Here is a 16,751-nt window from a genome sequence, read left to right on the forward strand (position 1 = left end):
TCAATATTTATCAATATTTGAGCGCTTAATACAGTTGTCTCTTCGCTTGCAGAAATCGTGAAATGTATTGATATGAAGCCCGCGGGCTATTTAACGGGTTTTCGCGCACGCGCTTCATTGGCCAAAACGAAGATAAAGATGCCAACAGTTGCCAATACACGAAATTATTTAAATGGTATGCGCATTCCGTGTAGGAATAGTAGGAGAGCTGACTCAAGGAAACAGAAATTTTCTTCGAAAAGGTACAGGAGAGTTGACATTATGTTTCACAATTTACAATTAGTTCGTTTCAAAGCTACAGTAATATTCATAATTCATAATATATATATTATAACTGACAGGAAATTAATAAAGATGCAGAAAATGTATTTGATGAAGAAGAAATTACATTATTGATGTTCTACCCTATTAAATATTTAAATGAACATATCTATTCAAGTTAAGACCTATTGTATACTTGAGGTATAAAAAATTAAAAAAATTTTAAATATGACCTCACGAATACAGCAAGAAATCATTAGAAAGTCAGACTTAGAAACATAAGAATTATTTGTAGGAAAATAATAACTACCCGACAGGGCTTCTTACATATGCTTGCTGTAAAATTTATAAATTTAGTTTGCATTTGCCTGCAAATGTTTTGTGTTATTGCTCACATTTCTTACTCTTTCGCTGTTTGAATTTTGTTGTTATTATTGTTTTTTATGTTTTGATATTATTTTTTAACTTTTTACTTGTCTTTTAGTGATTTTGCATATTTTTAGCTTTTAGCATACAAGCTGCGTATTGTCGGATTTATACATCCCATTAGCATTTTAAGCAACATCATGCTTCACTCTGGTGTTAGCCAGCGGGCTACCACCGCCAATTGGGTTACCAATGTTTCTTATTTTTAGTCAAACTTAATGCACAACTCAGAGGTTTTATGTTTTGTTTTGAAAAATATGTTATATATTCCGTTGAAGTTAATATGTATGCGCGGTTATTTTGACAACAGAGGCAATATTTAATTAATTTAATTGAACATTTCACTCCAAGGAGTCGGTAAATATGTGATAAAACATTTTCAAACTGAGCTAATTAATCGAATGAAAATGTAAATAAATAAATATAATTGTAAAAATATACTCCAATTTTATGCAAGTTAAAATTGAATATTGAATTAAAGCCATCTAAAGGATTATTTAACAAAGTTTCTATCTAAAATATTTAAATAGCTAACAAGAAAATGCAATATTAGCAAATTGTTTTGAAAGTGCTGAATAAATGCATGAAAGACATCTGTCGCTGCTTAATCTCTTAATTTTAATTAGTTTCAAAGAGAATTTCTCAAATAAACACACAACACTCGTTACACATGTCATTCAATTATACAGTTATCTGTTAAAATTTTCCATTATATTTCTTCCAAAAATCTTCACTTAGTTAGTGTGTACGCATGTGCGACTTCGCGTCTCTGGCTCAGCGCAATTCGTTAAAATAATTGAGCAGCCAGACAAAGGTAATAAATCAAACTCACAGCTACCCATGAGTTCAATGAATGTGTAACACCTGCACCTGTTATAAATAAATTTCGGTAATGGCGGCGAGCCAATCACCAACCAAAGCCAAAAATAAACAAAAGCAGGAAAGCTCAAGCCTCAATAACATTCGCCGCAGTGCAGCAAGCATAATCACCTCGGGACCAATAAACTCAAAAAAAAGCCAACAACATCAACATCTCCCGGCGAAGCAGCTGGCGCTCAGCAACGTTTTGAGCGAAATAAGCGGCTTCCGCAATGAAAGTGAAGCCTTGAAATATTCATTTTTAACGGCGCTCGTTAGTGTGCGAGAGGTGTGTGCCAGCAGCACAACCACAAAGCAAGTTAACAACTGGAAAGGAGAAGCAAAAATATACAACTCTTAACGCTTATTTGAAGCGCCGCAACAGTGAAGTGTGTAATTGAGTTAGCTGCCAGCCAAAGCAGACGTGGGTGTTCGCAGAAGTGCAAGCAACTTAACATCAAAGCAGCCTTGTTAATAAGTGGGGGGAATACACAACAACAATGCAACTGATTGCATTTTCACAGTTTTTTCATTTTTCCATTGTCTTAACCAAATGCGCACTGTGGCAATCAATAAACACGTTTTTGCTGATTTGTTGGCATTATTAATGCTCAATTGGTGCGCTGATTGATTGATAAATTGAGACTAAACTGTCTAATAAATAAATATATGTAAAGCAGTAAGTATTGTTGTTGCTGGAGTAAACGAATAATGGCGGTGTTGAGTGAACGACATTCACTTTCAACTAGTGTTGTGGTACGTACGCGCGCATGCGCAAACGGAGATCCGGGATGGAGTGCATAAAACTTCAGCAACGCGAATACTTCCTTGTCTTTCGCGCGGTTTGTTGATAACTGGTATTGGCGGTTTGCTGGCTTGGGGGCTTGGTACATTGAATGAGTCAACATGCTCTCGGGCTTTCACGCGGTCAGCGCCAGCAAATTAATTAGAAAACATACTGTGTGGAAGGGTGTGCGAACGATTGTGATGTGGAGGTGTTGAGTGTCCTTTGAAAAATGCTCTTAATGCACGCCATACTAATTTGAATTTATGATTTGAGCAGGTGACAATAAATCAGTTACAATTGAAGTAATAATTAAATACAAGTTTTGTTATCATTAGCTGATTAGGAGTATGTTTAATCAGTTGCTCAATTGAACGAACTTCTTCTTCAACATCCAAGTACTAGAGTAGAGTACCAGAACCCATTTTAAATTTTGAATTCCATGTCACATTGGTGGCACCCCATGCACCCATTAATGACTAACGGCCCACATGTGTTACACATATTCGACCGCAATATTTTTAAAGGAGCATACACACATCGTACTCATTTATAAACTCTATCGCACAGTCTGTCCGCGCATGTTTTCCAAATAAATATGTCTGTTTTGGTTAATATATCGATGTTTATGTGTGCCACACTTTACATAAATTGCTCCTACTCCAAAGCTATTAAAAATAAATATGACCGTTCGCTGCACGTAAACGATTGCAATCAACAATCATGTCAATTGAGTCGAAAACATTTTTCTACCAAATAAAAATATTGCAAAAAAATTAATATTGAGAAATGTGAAAATAGCACTCGAAACTCCCGCATCAGACAGCACAGCAGACAAGGCGCCAAAAGCAATGATTTCAGGGAATGGTTATACCCTCCATTCATAACGAATCAACAATAATGATTTTCAGATTTAAATTTACCAAATGAAATACAAAGCGTACAAAAATATTTTCCATAAATACATAACTTCCCAAAATAGTTCTTCATGCGATTATTAGGCAGACAGTCTGGAGACATTTAAACTGAAGACTTACTCGGGATAAAACAAAAAAGTATAATTCGAAATAAAATAATCAAAGTAGCTTACGCAAAAAGGATTTTCCTGTATTGCTCTGTGGTTAAGTATTTGTTTGGATTTTGGACAACACTAGCTGGCTTCTTAACTACCCACAATATTCAACACCCTGTCTATTTGCAGTATCAGCTCGCTGACTGCCAACAGTGTTTTGGCTCGCTGCCGTTTGGATAATAATGGTAATGGCACAAGTACAAGTATTTGCCAATAAATTCGGTTGTTGTTGTAGTTAAAGTGTACTTAATCATGATGTGGGTGGGTGCCTCGAGCAACAAGCTCACCACTCAGACAAACCAATAACAGGCTGGCTGGTGGACAATCATGCGTCCAGTTTAACAGACAACTGCAACGAATGGGCACCCGCCAAATGGACAAGCGTTGAATCAAGCCAAGCAATTTACCAAGTGCAATCGTCCGATCAAATTGGCAGGTAGCAACTGACGCTCGGCACTACATACTACTTCGAAACTCAATCACAGCAAGCGATAGACCACGCCACACTTTGGGGAACTCTAGAAGCTGTGAACTGTGTAACAACAACGCCACTTGCCCTCCGAGCGCTCGCAAATATCATGCGGCGGTTGTGGCGCTTGAGCCACATTGCGCTGTCATATCTAAGGTAATTTGTTTAAGTAATTTGCTGCGCATATGAATACCGATTACTTGTTGCACTACAAGGAACGTATGACTGCCCCTAAAATTCTTTACATTTTTGTAGCTACACACATCCGCACACGCTTGTTGGGCGTTCTTATTGAGCATGTGTCAGCTCTTTGGCTGATGAAACACATTTACGCTGTGCAAATTATGAAATTAAAAATAAATTTAAAATGTTTTTATTGTAGAAGTGAGGCGTATGTTTATATGTGCGACTTGTCTATTGAAATCACATATTATTTTACATGACATGAATAGCAGACTTTGTATCTAGACGTATCCGGCAAGGAGCGAAGTTTATTAGGTTTAAGGCGCTCATTGCATGCTAAGTGACAACCACTATTAAACATATTTTTGGATATGGGTCGGGAACTGCGATCGAACTTCGGTTCTGCGGAGTTATTGGGCACACCTTTAGACTCATATCAATTTGTATATACAATAAAATATAATATATATATATATATATATAATATAATCAACTAATCCGTTACTTGGTAAACACGTGTCGTTTTTTTTTTATTTGAAATATTCATGCATATTCATACTCAGTTGGCAAACAAGCCATTTACCGAAATAAACAAATTCCTGTCCATAGCATAAATTGTGTACCAGAAGTTGCAAGCTATCAACGCCCATGTATTTCTTTAGACACATATTTGTATATGCACGTATGTGGGTTAAAATGGTTTTAAAAAACACAAAAAACTCATTTCGGTATACATATATACCTACATATGAATATGCATATATGCATATGATTAATTAGAAAAAAACGAGAGTAAAAATTTAATTAGAAATCTAAACACAAGAAAAGCTTGTTTATTGATAAGATTTCGATTTAAAATTGGTTAAAAGCAAACTAAAACTCCCAAACGGCAGGGGGTTTGGCGGCGAACTCTTTAACCCTTTCATGCTCAATGTTGCCTATAAGCAACATTGTCCTTACCGGCTTCTAATTCTCGCTATTTAAATTATTTTGACCAGCGGTTTTTTAATTATGTAGACTTATGTGTTGTGCAAGCTTACAGTTACATTTTTTGTTATGAGCTGTGCACGTATTCATTCAGTAGGCGTTCTCCGCAGAATGAAATTGGAAAAAATCGTTCCGCAAAAAAAGTTATACTAAAATGGTTATACAAAAAGTGTTCAAAAACATAAAAATAAATGTTTTATTTAAAAAAAAGTGAACTATATAAATGAGTAAAAGTAAGAGAGTTATTTTTAAAAAAAAATTTCATGATAAAAGTGTTTATTTTATTTATAATAATTTAAATTGTGCCTATAAGCAACATCCTGTAACTAATGAACCAGGATACATAGGACTTTGAAATTTTTATTACTTCATATTTGAGTTAAGACTAATATATATCTGTCCTAAAAACAATGTCCGCCCATTTTAATTCGGGCATAAGAGGGTTAAGTAACCCAAAACCGCAAACCGAAACACCGAACAAAAGACTTAAGCAAGAAACTTGCATGGCTTATTAAGTGAATATTCTAATAAAATATATAAAATATCATAAATATCAAATCCGTTAAATGACTTAGTTGCTTATTTTATGCCTCCCTTTAATTGTAGGCAATGTATTCATAATTTTATTCGCACATTTGCACTACTCTTTCGAACATATTTGTGCGGATACACACAGCTGGTAGTACTGTGAACTACTGCAGTGCTTTTGTGTGCATCAAAACATGCATTGGCAACAACAATAATAGCATGAGAACACGCAAAGACATAAGCTACACACAGACACACATACATGCGTTTGTGTTTAGAATGTTGGTCAAGTTTAACAAATTGCAATATGCAAAGTGGCAAAAAATAGCAAATACAAAAACAAAACAAAAGCAGCACTCACACCGCAGCATAAATCAACAATAAAAAAAAAACCGAAAACAATAAAAAATAACAATAAATTCAACTTTTTATAAGTGAAACTGTGCGCAAAAGAAAAGCAGGGCAAGAGTTGCGGATTGTGTCAGTCCGCCATGTGATTTTTGCCTCTTTGCACACGCTCATTTATTGCACATACAACACATTATGCAGCGGTGCATAGACATGTTCGTGCAGGCAAAATATAGGAAAACATAATATGGTGGCAAATTAAAATAAAAATTAAACAATAGTCATGCAATATTAATACAACTACCAACCAAGAACATAACATTTCGTGCTCTTAAATGTATGTGTATGAATGATTATTGCACTTAAAGCAAGTGCGACTGCGATTGCTGCAATCGATTGCGAACGAATGTGAAGTGACAAAAGCCAATTATTTATATCTAGATGTTGACTAATTATTAATTAGGTGATTTTATTCGCTTTTGTAAAATACGGCGCAGTAGGTGTGGAAAATATGATCACAAAGCATCTTATGCTTAAAACAGTATAGCACTTGACAAGGCTCAAGTATTACCTAACTTCACCAGCACTAATGGGGCTTTCTCTTGACAATCCATTAAAACTTATGCGATTTTATTTATTTATATCCACAAATATTTTTATTATTATTTAACTTTTAACAGACATTCTGAAAATATCGTATCGGAAAAAAGTTGTTGCGTGAGTATTAGTTTTTCAATACTATTGAGAGCCGCTAATTCTACTTCTATCGAACAAAGTCATTTAGGCAGAAAAATATCGCTAGAACCAAATCTGGTTACTATGCTGGTTAAGGGACTGATTCTATGCATGTCTTTTATCGTTTTCATTGATTTTTAGCCTCGTTTCATGGGTCAATTGTGAGCTTGCACGACACCCACTTTGCAGAAAACTTTCACAAACAAAAATATGCATGAACGATATGTTCAACAAGTTTCTTTGATATCTTAAGATAGTCGTCTGCGGCCCTCCACAACCAATTTGTTTCTACTGTTTTTGAGCGTATTATTCTTTTGGATATTCTGCTTTCTTCAATATATTCACCACAACTAATCATCTTACAATTACTTTACGAAAACATTCAAAAAATCAACTTATATTTAACCTGAAATGTCAAGTTTTTATTTGCTGTTTCTTTAAAGCACTTTTCCTTTCGACAACTACACCCACGAATAATGCTTAGCAATAAATTGTAAACTTTCACCTTAATAACCTTAATTTCATTTTTATTTTTTTTATTTCTCTAAAATACTACAAAATTAACACCCTATAAATTTCATAACCCAAATACACGAGTTCAACTAGTTGTTGCAGAGTTGCGTGCGAGTAACCCATATTGCCTACGCATTCCGCAATAAGCAGCAATGCAAAACCAACAAACATGAAGTTGATATGCAATCAACTGGTTTGTAGGTATTTACAGATATTTTTTTGCAAATACATACAAGCACACAAGCAAAATCACTCGATCCCGCCCAAAGAGCAGTGGGAATCAACGACCGACCTCTCGCAACGCCCATGGCGTATACGCAACATGCGCCCCGCCAAAGCAGATCTGCACCAGCACGCGCACACACTCAATGGCTATCTGAAGGCAAATCACGCCGTTTAATGACAGAGCAATGTAAATAAATTGCCAAACAACAAAATGGCAAAGCAAAGCAAAGCAAAAAAACGCTCGTAAACTGCAACTCAGCCAACAACGCATATTGCCGATATTTTCAAGTTCATGTTGAAGGCCATCAGTCGTTGCTGCGCACACACGGCACATACACTGAGCATTGAAAGCAACCGGTGGACAAGCAGCGACGCAGTGGCAGCAGCCAACGAGTTGAATTGGCACGCGTATGGCATGCGACAACCAGCCGAAACGGCGTTGGACTCAAAACGCATGCAATTGAGCGTTTTCTGCTTTTCGATTACTGCGTTTCTCGCTCACAAACAACAAACAAGCCTATGCGCTTATGGCTGCCTCACGAGATTTATTTTATTACTATTCAAGTGGCAATGTGGCAGTGCTGTTGTTGCTATCAGAGCGTGGCGCGACAAGTGTGACCACTAGTTGCCTATCACCGGCGTCGATTGCGTGAATGAATCAGTTAAGCCGCTGCAAATGAAGCAAAACGAATTCGAAATTGCGGCAGAAACCGTTAAAATAACTGCGGGCGCATTCGAACACAAACACACGCACACAAATAAATCCGCACTGCAGACAGGCCTACCAAAGTAAGGCGATCGCGCGCCACCTTAGACAGTTTGGCGACCAACTAGTAACAGACGGACAGCACGCATCGACATTGACTTGTACATATTTGCGTCTGTTTCTATATATTCGTAAATATATATGTGAAGTGGAAATCTGCAGATTTTCGCACTGACTCACTGCACTCGAAATCCGATTATTGCACATGCGACAGACAGACGGAGGTACGCATATGCGCTTGACTGTCCAACTGCAGCCGGCGGTATGTATGCATGTGTGTCTGTACGATGCTGGTTTTTCGATTTCGTGCAGTAGTACTGGACGCACTTCAACAACTTGCCGCTTTCAATTTCATTCACATGTGACAACAGCGCACGCGCACAGCCACAACCGGTTTGCGACTGTGGGAATTTGCAATTACAAAAACATGTTTTAAGAACGCATAAAATTACAGACGATAAAAAAATGAATTAGGAAGCGCAACTTCCTAAAAATAACATTACAGTAAGACACTCAAATAAATTCCCAGACATTTGTATCGTTGTAAAAAATAGATATTTTCTGTATGTGGAACGCATTACAATAATAAAATTACATGCCTACTGCTCCAGGAATACTAGAAATAAAATTTCAACTGCTGAAATTTAGAATTGGAATGTTCTTATTGCAAAGCACATAGGAAGGAAGATTAACATCATGACATATGAGAAATTCTACACGACTTTAAGCTGTTTGGATAAAAGAAATGGTAAAACCTCAGTTATGAGGATAAACTACAGATAAACCATCTCAGAAATTTTATTAAAATCTAGTATGGGAGGATGATTAATCAGAAAAATAAATCGGATATATACTGAGAGAAAAAGTTAAAATTATTTTGAGTGGACTCTAACTTATCAGACCGAAATTAATAAGAAATTTAAATTAAAAGTCTAAAAGATGTTAAAATACTTTAATATCTAATGTATGTGTTCCTAAATATTTGTGACCATCATTTGATAAACACGAGAGCACTTTTAGCTTCTAAGAGCTACATATGCATTAATATGGAGAAATAAATTAAGCTAGAGGACATTCGTAGCTCTCAAGTCAAGGAAATCGAGTAATTATTGTATTTGTTTTTAAAATTAAACTCTGTTTTTTGTAGACTTATTATATGTGTCTAAGTGTCTTCTCGGGCTATTAAGCAATTAAATTCACTAATTAATATCTAGTTTTCATCTCCAGCTTCATTTATCGGGGCAAAATTAACGCTGCTTTATAAAGTCAATAGTTTAAATATGGTGTATGAGCGCGCATGCGCACACACGCTTGTCGAAATCAAGTTAAATTAACGCGCTATGCATCATTTGCTACTCACAGGTGAGCAGGTTCACCTTTTATATGTGCATAGATTTTGTCAGGTAGCCAACTTGAGTAGCCGATCGCTTACAGTGGTCACACGCGCTTATGATTTTAATTTTGTGTCGGTGCACTCGGTTGGCTAGTGGCATTTTATGAAAGATTTATTAATTACAATGCGCTTTTAATGTATGCGGTAGTTGTAGGAAAAAGAAAAGATATTTAATTTGATAAAAGCAAACGGAGAAAAACTTAATATTTGACTGAAAACAAAAAATCGCCGCGTGTTTTGCTTATTGTTTTATTCATATCTTCATATCTTCATATGAACATATACAGTGAAATCAAAGCCGCATTTGCATAAATATTTGAATATTGAATGATATTAGTTTTAATAGGTTTTGTTAATTTGGTGAGAAAGTTGAGACAACGGAACTGCTTAATAGGTATAACTACGCGGATAGATGAAGTTCTGCCAGTTTTAATTTTATTTTTCCATATTGTTAAATACAATTTATGAGTGATTTTGAATAACTATTGCTATGATTTTGCGCTTCAAAAGGCTAAAACTGAAAAGCTGTATTCCAAATGGCAACACACTTTGGATTTGGCGCATAGCCGAAACACTCGGGTACATATGTATGTACATAGCACATTCGCTTGTCGCCCACGCCCAAAGCAAAGACAATCGAAACAAATATACAGTAAGCGAATAAAACCGCAGCAGCACATGTTGGACATGACAAACTTTGGGTTGGTTTACAAAGCTGTATTCTAATTATATTGTTCTATTTCGCTGCCACTCGCACAATGCCGCTCAAAGCCGCCACAAATCCATTACACGTCAGCTCAACACACGTCACTCGCATATCAAACGTTTTTTTGTTCTTAACTGATATGACCCGAAAAGTGCAACGTAAATTAAAACAATAATACAAGAACAAATTAACCATGTTTTGCGTTTACATTTGTACGCCCTGCTTGCATTGATATTGACCTGCTCTGAGCCTTTTGATATATGTTCATTTGTTTTTGGCATTTTCGATTACATATATTTTGCATAACGCATTGCCAAGTTTTTGTACAAATGTGCAGGAGAAAATACAAAAACAAATAATTAATTAATGCCACGAAGTTGTTGTTATTTTGTAATTATATTATTCAATTCACCCTTTCAAATAGTTTGCACAAGGAATTTATTTGGCAGCATGAATTCGAAAGTGATTATTTCAGCTTGAAAAATTAACTAATTTTTTAATTAATGCGACAAAACGTGGTTTACTGTTGCTTAAGTAACTAAATTAATTAGAAAAATGTATATAAGCATTTTAAAAGTTTTCAAAAAAAAATGGATTCCATTTAGAGAATGTTTGTATAAATTTCGAAATTAGACAAATAATATTTTAACGCACACACTTGAATTGACAATAAAAGTCTAATTTCATACAAATTATCTTCCGTAACTCGGAAGGCTCTCCTACTCGAAGTTTTTTGTGGATTATGGCGACTCGAGTTAGGGAAGTTCAACTGTATTACTTAGAAAATGATTAATCTTTCCAATAAAAATGGTATATGGTTCTTATAACGAATACATCACTTCCTCGTTAAGCTATTATTTGTACGATTTATGATTACCCAGTACCTTATGTGTTCGCCAATGCTTTTACAGTTTTAAGTAAATGAAAAGGTATAACTTTTTTATTTCGGAGGAAGTACAATTTTAACTTTATTTTAACATCTTATACGAGTACATACTCATACTGAAATGCTCATAGGTTGAAACTATGATTTGTGAATAAATAAATCCCTAACTACTTTGTAGTGTACATTTCTTAATAATTGGATGTTAATACAATTTTTAACTGACCTCCAAAAATTACTTATTTTCGAAATACCCCCTCCATTTTCCATTGCAATTTCCAAAAAAAAAACTTTTGTCCAGAGATTTCACGTACTAAGGACCACTCTAACTACTTGCTAACTAATAATTTTTTGTATATTCCTTAATAGATTTATAAATTTCATAATGATTTTTTAAATTAGAGTATCTATGTATCTGGGTTTTCATTACTTCCTCATTGGTACTTACGAATTTCATTTTTATGGAGCAAATTGGCTGCGTATCCACAGGGATTACAAGTTGTACACAAGAAATGCACAAATCACAATAATAGCTGTATGAACTCTTTTTCAAAAGCAACAGCTGCAACAACAATGCATCAAACACTTTTCCGCACTTTTTATGCAAATTATGCACACTTTTATTTAACACCACAAATTTCGTTGCTATTTGCTTTGGATATTTACTATTTTCTCGTATTTTCGCTACGCTTCAAAAGCACACTTGTTCGTACATATATCTATATGTAGGTGTGTAAACAGCCAAGTTGCACTTTGGGTTTAAAACAAAAATTATAGCAAATACTATTTTTTGTTTACGTATTTGGTTTCGTGGTAAAAATATATAATAGATATATAATATATATTTTTTTGAAGTTAACCGCGCGGTGCCTTTATCTGTAGCAATCACAATTGGCTTTGCACTCCTTCGATTCGTACTTTGTACAATTTCAAAATTTTTACGTGTTCACTGGGGCAGACGTGCGGTTTGGTCAGGCGTTCAAACGATCCGTCCGTCGTACACTGGGGTAGTTGGTTGATTGTCGGTGTCGGCTGCGTGCTTTTGGAGGTACTAAGAGACTTGTGGTAAGACACTTAATGAATTCCAGTGGATATGCTTAGTTGGTTTTATATTAAACACGAAACAATAAGATTTGCTAAAGTTTTACTCTCAAATTGGAGCATAAACTAAAGCAATGAGACTCAACTCGCGTGAGAGAGCACACTCGTTCAATGAGTTTGCCAATGCTTGAGTGAATTTTCCAATGTTTGCGGTAACGTGGCTAGCAGGCGTGTACGTGATAAACCGTTTTATTTTGAGTTGTGTTCAATGTTTTGAGTGGAACGGACTGGCTTGTTTGTTGTTTTGGCTTCGTACTGGTGCCGCACACAAACAAACCACATATAAATCGTGTGCTCGGTTCTGATGTGCCATGAAACTCTCTGTGTATGCGCGTATTCTTTTCCTTAATTTACGTGTATTCTCGTCTGAAAACGACTTTCACTTGCGCCAAGGGTCATTTAACGATACGCGTTTGCGTCGCTGCCAACGCCGACAGTGTTGCGTTGCATGCAAGGCATATAGTGATTCATTAGCTACTTGTTGCTAATGCAATTAAGCGGTACACAGAATCTTTATTAATATGCGAGTTAGTCACGAGATGAGAAAATCATTAAATATGTGACATTTGAACACGATTTTAAAGATTTTAAGGAAGCGTGTGAAAGTCGTCAATTAAAAAGAACGATTTACAAAACTTACACCTCACCTTTGTTTTTGTGTGCTCATTGCTGATAAGAACAATAATATGGACAATACATCAGCATTTTAAGAATTTCTGATTTTTTTAAATTCATGAGCTAAATTATAAAACGAATTTAATTATTTCTTGAACTGCGTTTTAAGCTTGCTTAAAATTTACTACTAAAAGATGTATGCTTTATAATTTCCATATTGAAATGTATATATATCTCTCTTTTCCATAATTAACAGAAATTGTGGTACTTTTGAATTAAATTAGTACTAATATGAATGGCTTTCTTGAATAAAACTTGTCTTATATTCATATTTTCATTGAATCTAAGTAATCTAGTAATAACTGATTTCGAGTGAGCTCTCCAAACGCTGGATAACAGCTAGCAATCATTGGTGTGCTTACTGGTCACTTTTCAATTCGCACTCATGTGGTGAAATTAGCGATCAAGCCATACGCTAGTTGCTAAAGCTGCTAAGAGGAAAGTGAAGAGGAGTCATCCAAGCACTTACTCCTTCAATGTTCAGCATTCGCCAGACAAAGGTTAACACACCACGACACAGGCACATCTTCGGCGAATGCAGCGAAGTGACTGGAATCGACATTAGACAACTTTAGAAAATCATAATGTAGTCCAAGCGCTTTGGTCTTGGCGATCCGTCAGGAGTATTTGGGTGTCACATAGCACAGTTGCGGAGATCTACCCCTTGTCCTAACCTAATAATATAATGACCAGTTGGGCTCGCGTATACTACGATATTATTATTATTATTTCCTATATATCAACCGAAATATTCTCGTTGAAAAATTCCATGGCTGACAGTTAATGTTTAGCATGTTTATGGTGAATTCTAGTGTATCTTACCAGTGATATCTTATTAGAAGAAACAAATATTTAAATATATCAGATTTTTTAAAATCATAAATCATCAATTGTTCGACAATGATTACGTGGCATTTAAAAGGCCTGCTATTGGATTATCGAACAGGGTTAAACTTTCAAAGTAACCTTCAAAGTAACATCTATTGACTTAAATATGATAAATATTCAGAGATTTGTAATTTTTAGAATTATTTTTAAACTAAATACCCTAGTTCCTCGAATCAAATTGACAAACACTTCTGTTTAAAGTAAACATTTGAAATGTGAATCGGAAACCATATGTTCCTTCATTTGTTAACCTCATTCACAGTTATCATTGATTTGGACATTTATTAAAATTAATTTCCTATATTTCCACGCCTCTATGAATTGCCTTCAAATTGTTATTATTTGTTTTTTTGTTAAATTTTTGTAGTTGCAATTTGTTCACGCGCTCAAACTCAATTTTAATATGCATTACATATTCACTAAGTAGCTAATTTAAAATCATTGATCGATAAATCACGTTTTGCCGAATTCAATACATACCTTGAGCAGCATTACAAATACAATGTGAAAATGAAAGTATGAACTACTTTTATTTCAGTTAGCATTGCTGAACTAGTTTTGTTTTCCATTCCACGCAATAAATATTTAAATTTGTGTGCTAATGCTTTTTAATAGAGCAACCTACAATTTTAAACGCATTTCTATGTTCTATTGTAATATTCAAAATACATAATTATATATTTACATAATTACAATTGGCGATAATAGCAGCTGCATCAGATTGGGGGACTTTTGTGAATAAACTTCCGCATTTAAACGCAGCGGTGCAAACGAAAATTCTCGCTTGCGATTAGCTAACTTTGCTAAAACGAGGTGTTTTATTAAGGTCGGAATTGTAAAAATTCACCCTGATATAAGTTTTGCATTTGATATTGAAATAATTATTTAATTTTACCGTGGTATTAATAAATACTCTTGATGGCATATTTCTGCTACTTTTATGGTGTTATTATAAAAGAATTTAATGTTGTTTTGTTTAGAATGTTTAGAATGGTAAGTGTATACTTTTAGAAAAATTACTTAATAGAATATTAACAAATAAGAAAGGGCTAAGTACGGGTGCAACCGAACCTTTTATACTCTCGCTATTTATTGATATAATTTTATTAAGATAACACACCACTTGATTCATATATTCATCGTATATGGTATATGAGGGCTGAGGTAATTCTTGATCCAACCACCAAAGTAAACTATATCCAGGACTATATGCTTACTTAATTTGGCTAAGATATATAACATATTACCCGATATATGCGGAATAAAACTTATCGTATTTTTGAAAAACCTATAATTAGGTATATCGGAGCGAGGGGAAGTTATGACCAGATTTTAACCATTTTTGGTACAGAGACTTACTATAAGAAGAAAAATATTCCCTCTGAATTACATTAAAATATCTGAGAGATTTACCGATACCCTAAGATTACCCTTAGACACTACATGTTAGATATCCGGGGCATTGAAAAGTTATAGTCCGATTTCAAAAATATTCCACAAGTGATGCCACATCTCAAATACATTATTTGTGTAATGTTTTATTCCGCCATATATATTATAAAGTGAAGGAATCGGATGGAATTCAAAATTAAGTTAGTGGTTTTGATGTTTTACATTAGTGAGTTAACCCACTTTTAATAATTTTCAACATAACCTTTGTATGGGAAGTGGCCGTGGTTATTAACCGATTTCACTTATTATGGAGTGTAATGGGCTACGTAAAGGAAGTAACTGCAGAAATTTTGGTTTGGTAGTTTTACATAGCATTATTGGTTTGCGAGATATATGTATACAAAAAATCTAATTTGGGGCGACCACTTTTCAAAAAGAATTTCATCCAAATAGTCCCATCCCTAGAGTGATCCACTGTACTAAATACTACTTTCATAACTTTATTTATGGCTTAGTTATGACAACACTCCATTTTGCGCACGTTATCCGTTGCATGGACAGACAGACAAACAGACATCCAGATTTCAACTCGTCTCGTCATCCTGATCAATTTGCTATATATATAAATACATATCTCTTTTAGTTTTATGTCTTACAATCAGCCGTTATGTGAACAAAACTATTATACTCTCATAGCAACTTTGTTGCGAGAGTCCAAAGAGTCGCCTCCAAAATAGTCCCCAATCGATATTCGAATCGACGAAACACTTCTCAAACTCGATTTTTTAGATAACCTTTGGCTCTTTCAGCGATTTCTCGTATACCTATAAAACGAGAGCCTTTTAATGGTTTCTTTAGTTTTAGAAATATTAAGTAGTCACACGGATCCATGTCTGGCGAATTTATAGGCATCATAACAGTATTCATTTTGGCCAAAATTCACGAACAAGCACCGAAGGATGAGATTTTAAAAACGGAAAATCTCCAAGCGCATAAAAACCTTAGCGGCTGCAACAGACTAAATTAGCAATGAATACAGCTGAAAATTGTATCGTACTTCAAGCGCATACAATTTTGACAACTAGACTCTCCACACTAAATTTTTAACTTGTATATGTTGTATTTATGGTCCTCTAAACATTGGCAACGGCGAATACCGCAGACGATGGAACGATGAGCTGTACGATTTATACGACGACATTGACATAGTTCAGCGAATAAAAAGACTACGCTGGCTAGGTCATGTTGTACGGATGGAAGAAAACACTCCAGCTCTGAAAGTATTCGATGCAGTACCCGCTGGAGGAAGCCGCGGAAGAGGACGACCTCCACTCCGGTGGAAAGACCAAGTGCAAAGTGACCTGGCTTCACTTGGTGTTTCCAGTTGGCGCCAAAAAGCAAAAAGGAGGAATGAGTGGCGCGCTCTGGTGGATGCGGCTATAATCGCTTAAAGCGGTTCCTACGCCAAATATATATATATATATATGTTGTATCTGATCAATTTTCTGCTCATATTGATTTAAGTACCCATACTCGTAAACTTACATGTATCTTTTGC

General features: G+C 35.2%; 1 protein-coding gene across 1 annotated transcript in view; it reads right to left on the reverse strand.

Moving 5' to 3' along the window:
- Positions 1-12,227, reverse strand: part of LOC105212423 (uncharacterized) — a 30,454-nt gene extending 18,227 nt beyond the window's left edge. The window contains exon 1 of the mRNA XM_011184377.3: positions 11,586-12,227. Within this exon, the coding sequence (XP_011182679.1) occupies positions 11,586-11,594 (9 nt within the window). The 5' untranslated portion in view covers positions 11,595-12,227. The remainder of the gene's footprint in view (positions 1-11,585) is intronic.
- Positions 12,228-16,751: the final 4,524 nt, after the last annotated feature.

The sequence above is a fragment of the Zeugodacus cucurbitae genome, chromosome 2 (assembly GCF_028554725.1).
Source record: "Zeugodacus cucurbitae isolate PBARC_wt_2022May chromosome 2, idZeuCucr1.2, whole genome shotgun sequence".
Lineage (NCBI taxonomy): Eukaryota > Metazoa > Arthropoda > Insecta > Diptera > Tephritidae > Zeugodacus > Zeugodacus cucurbitae.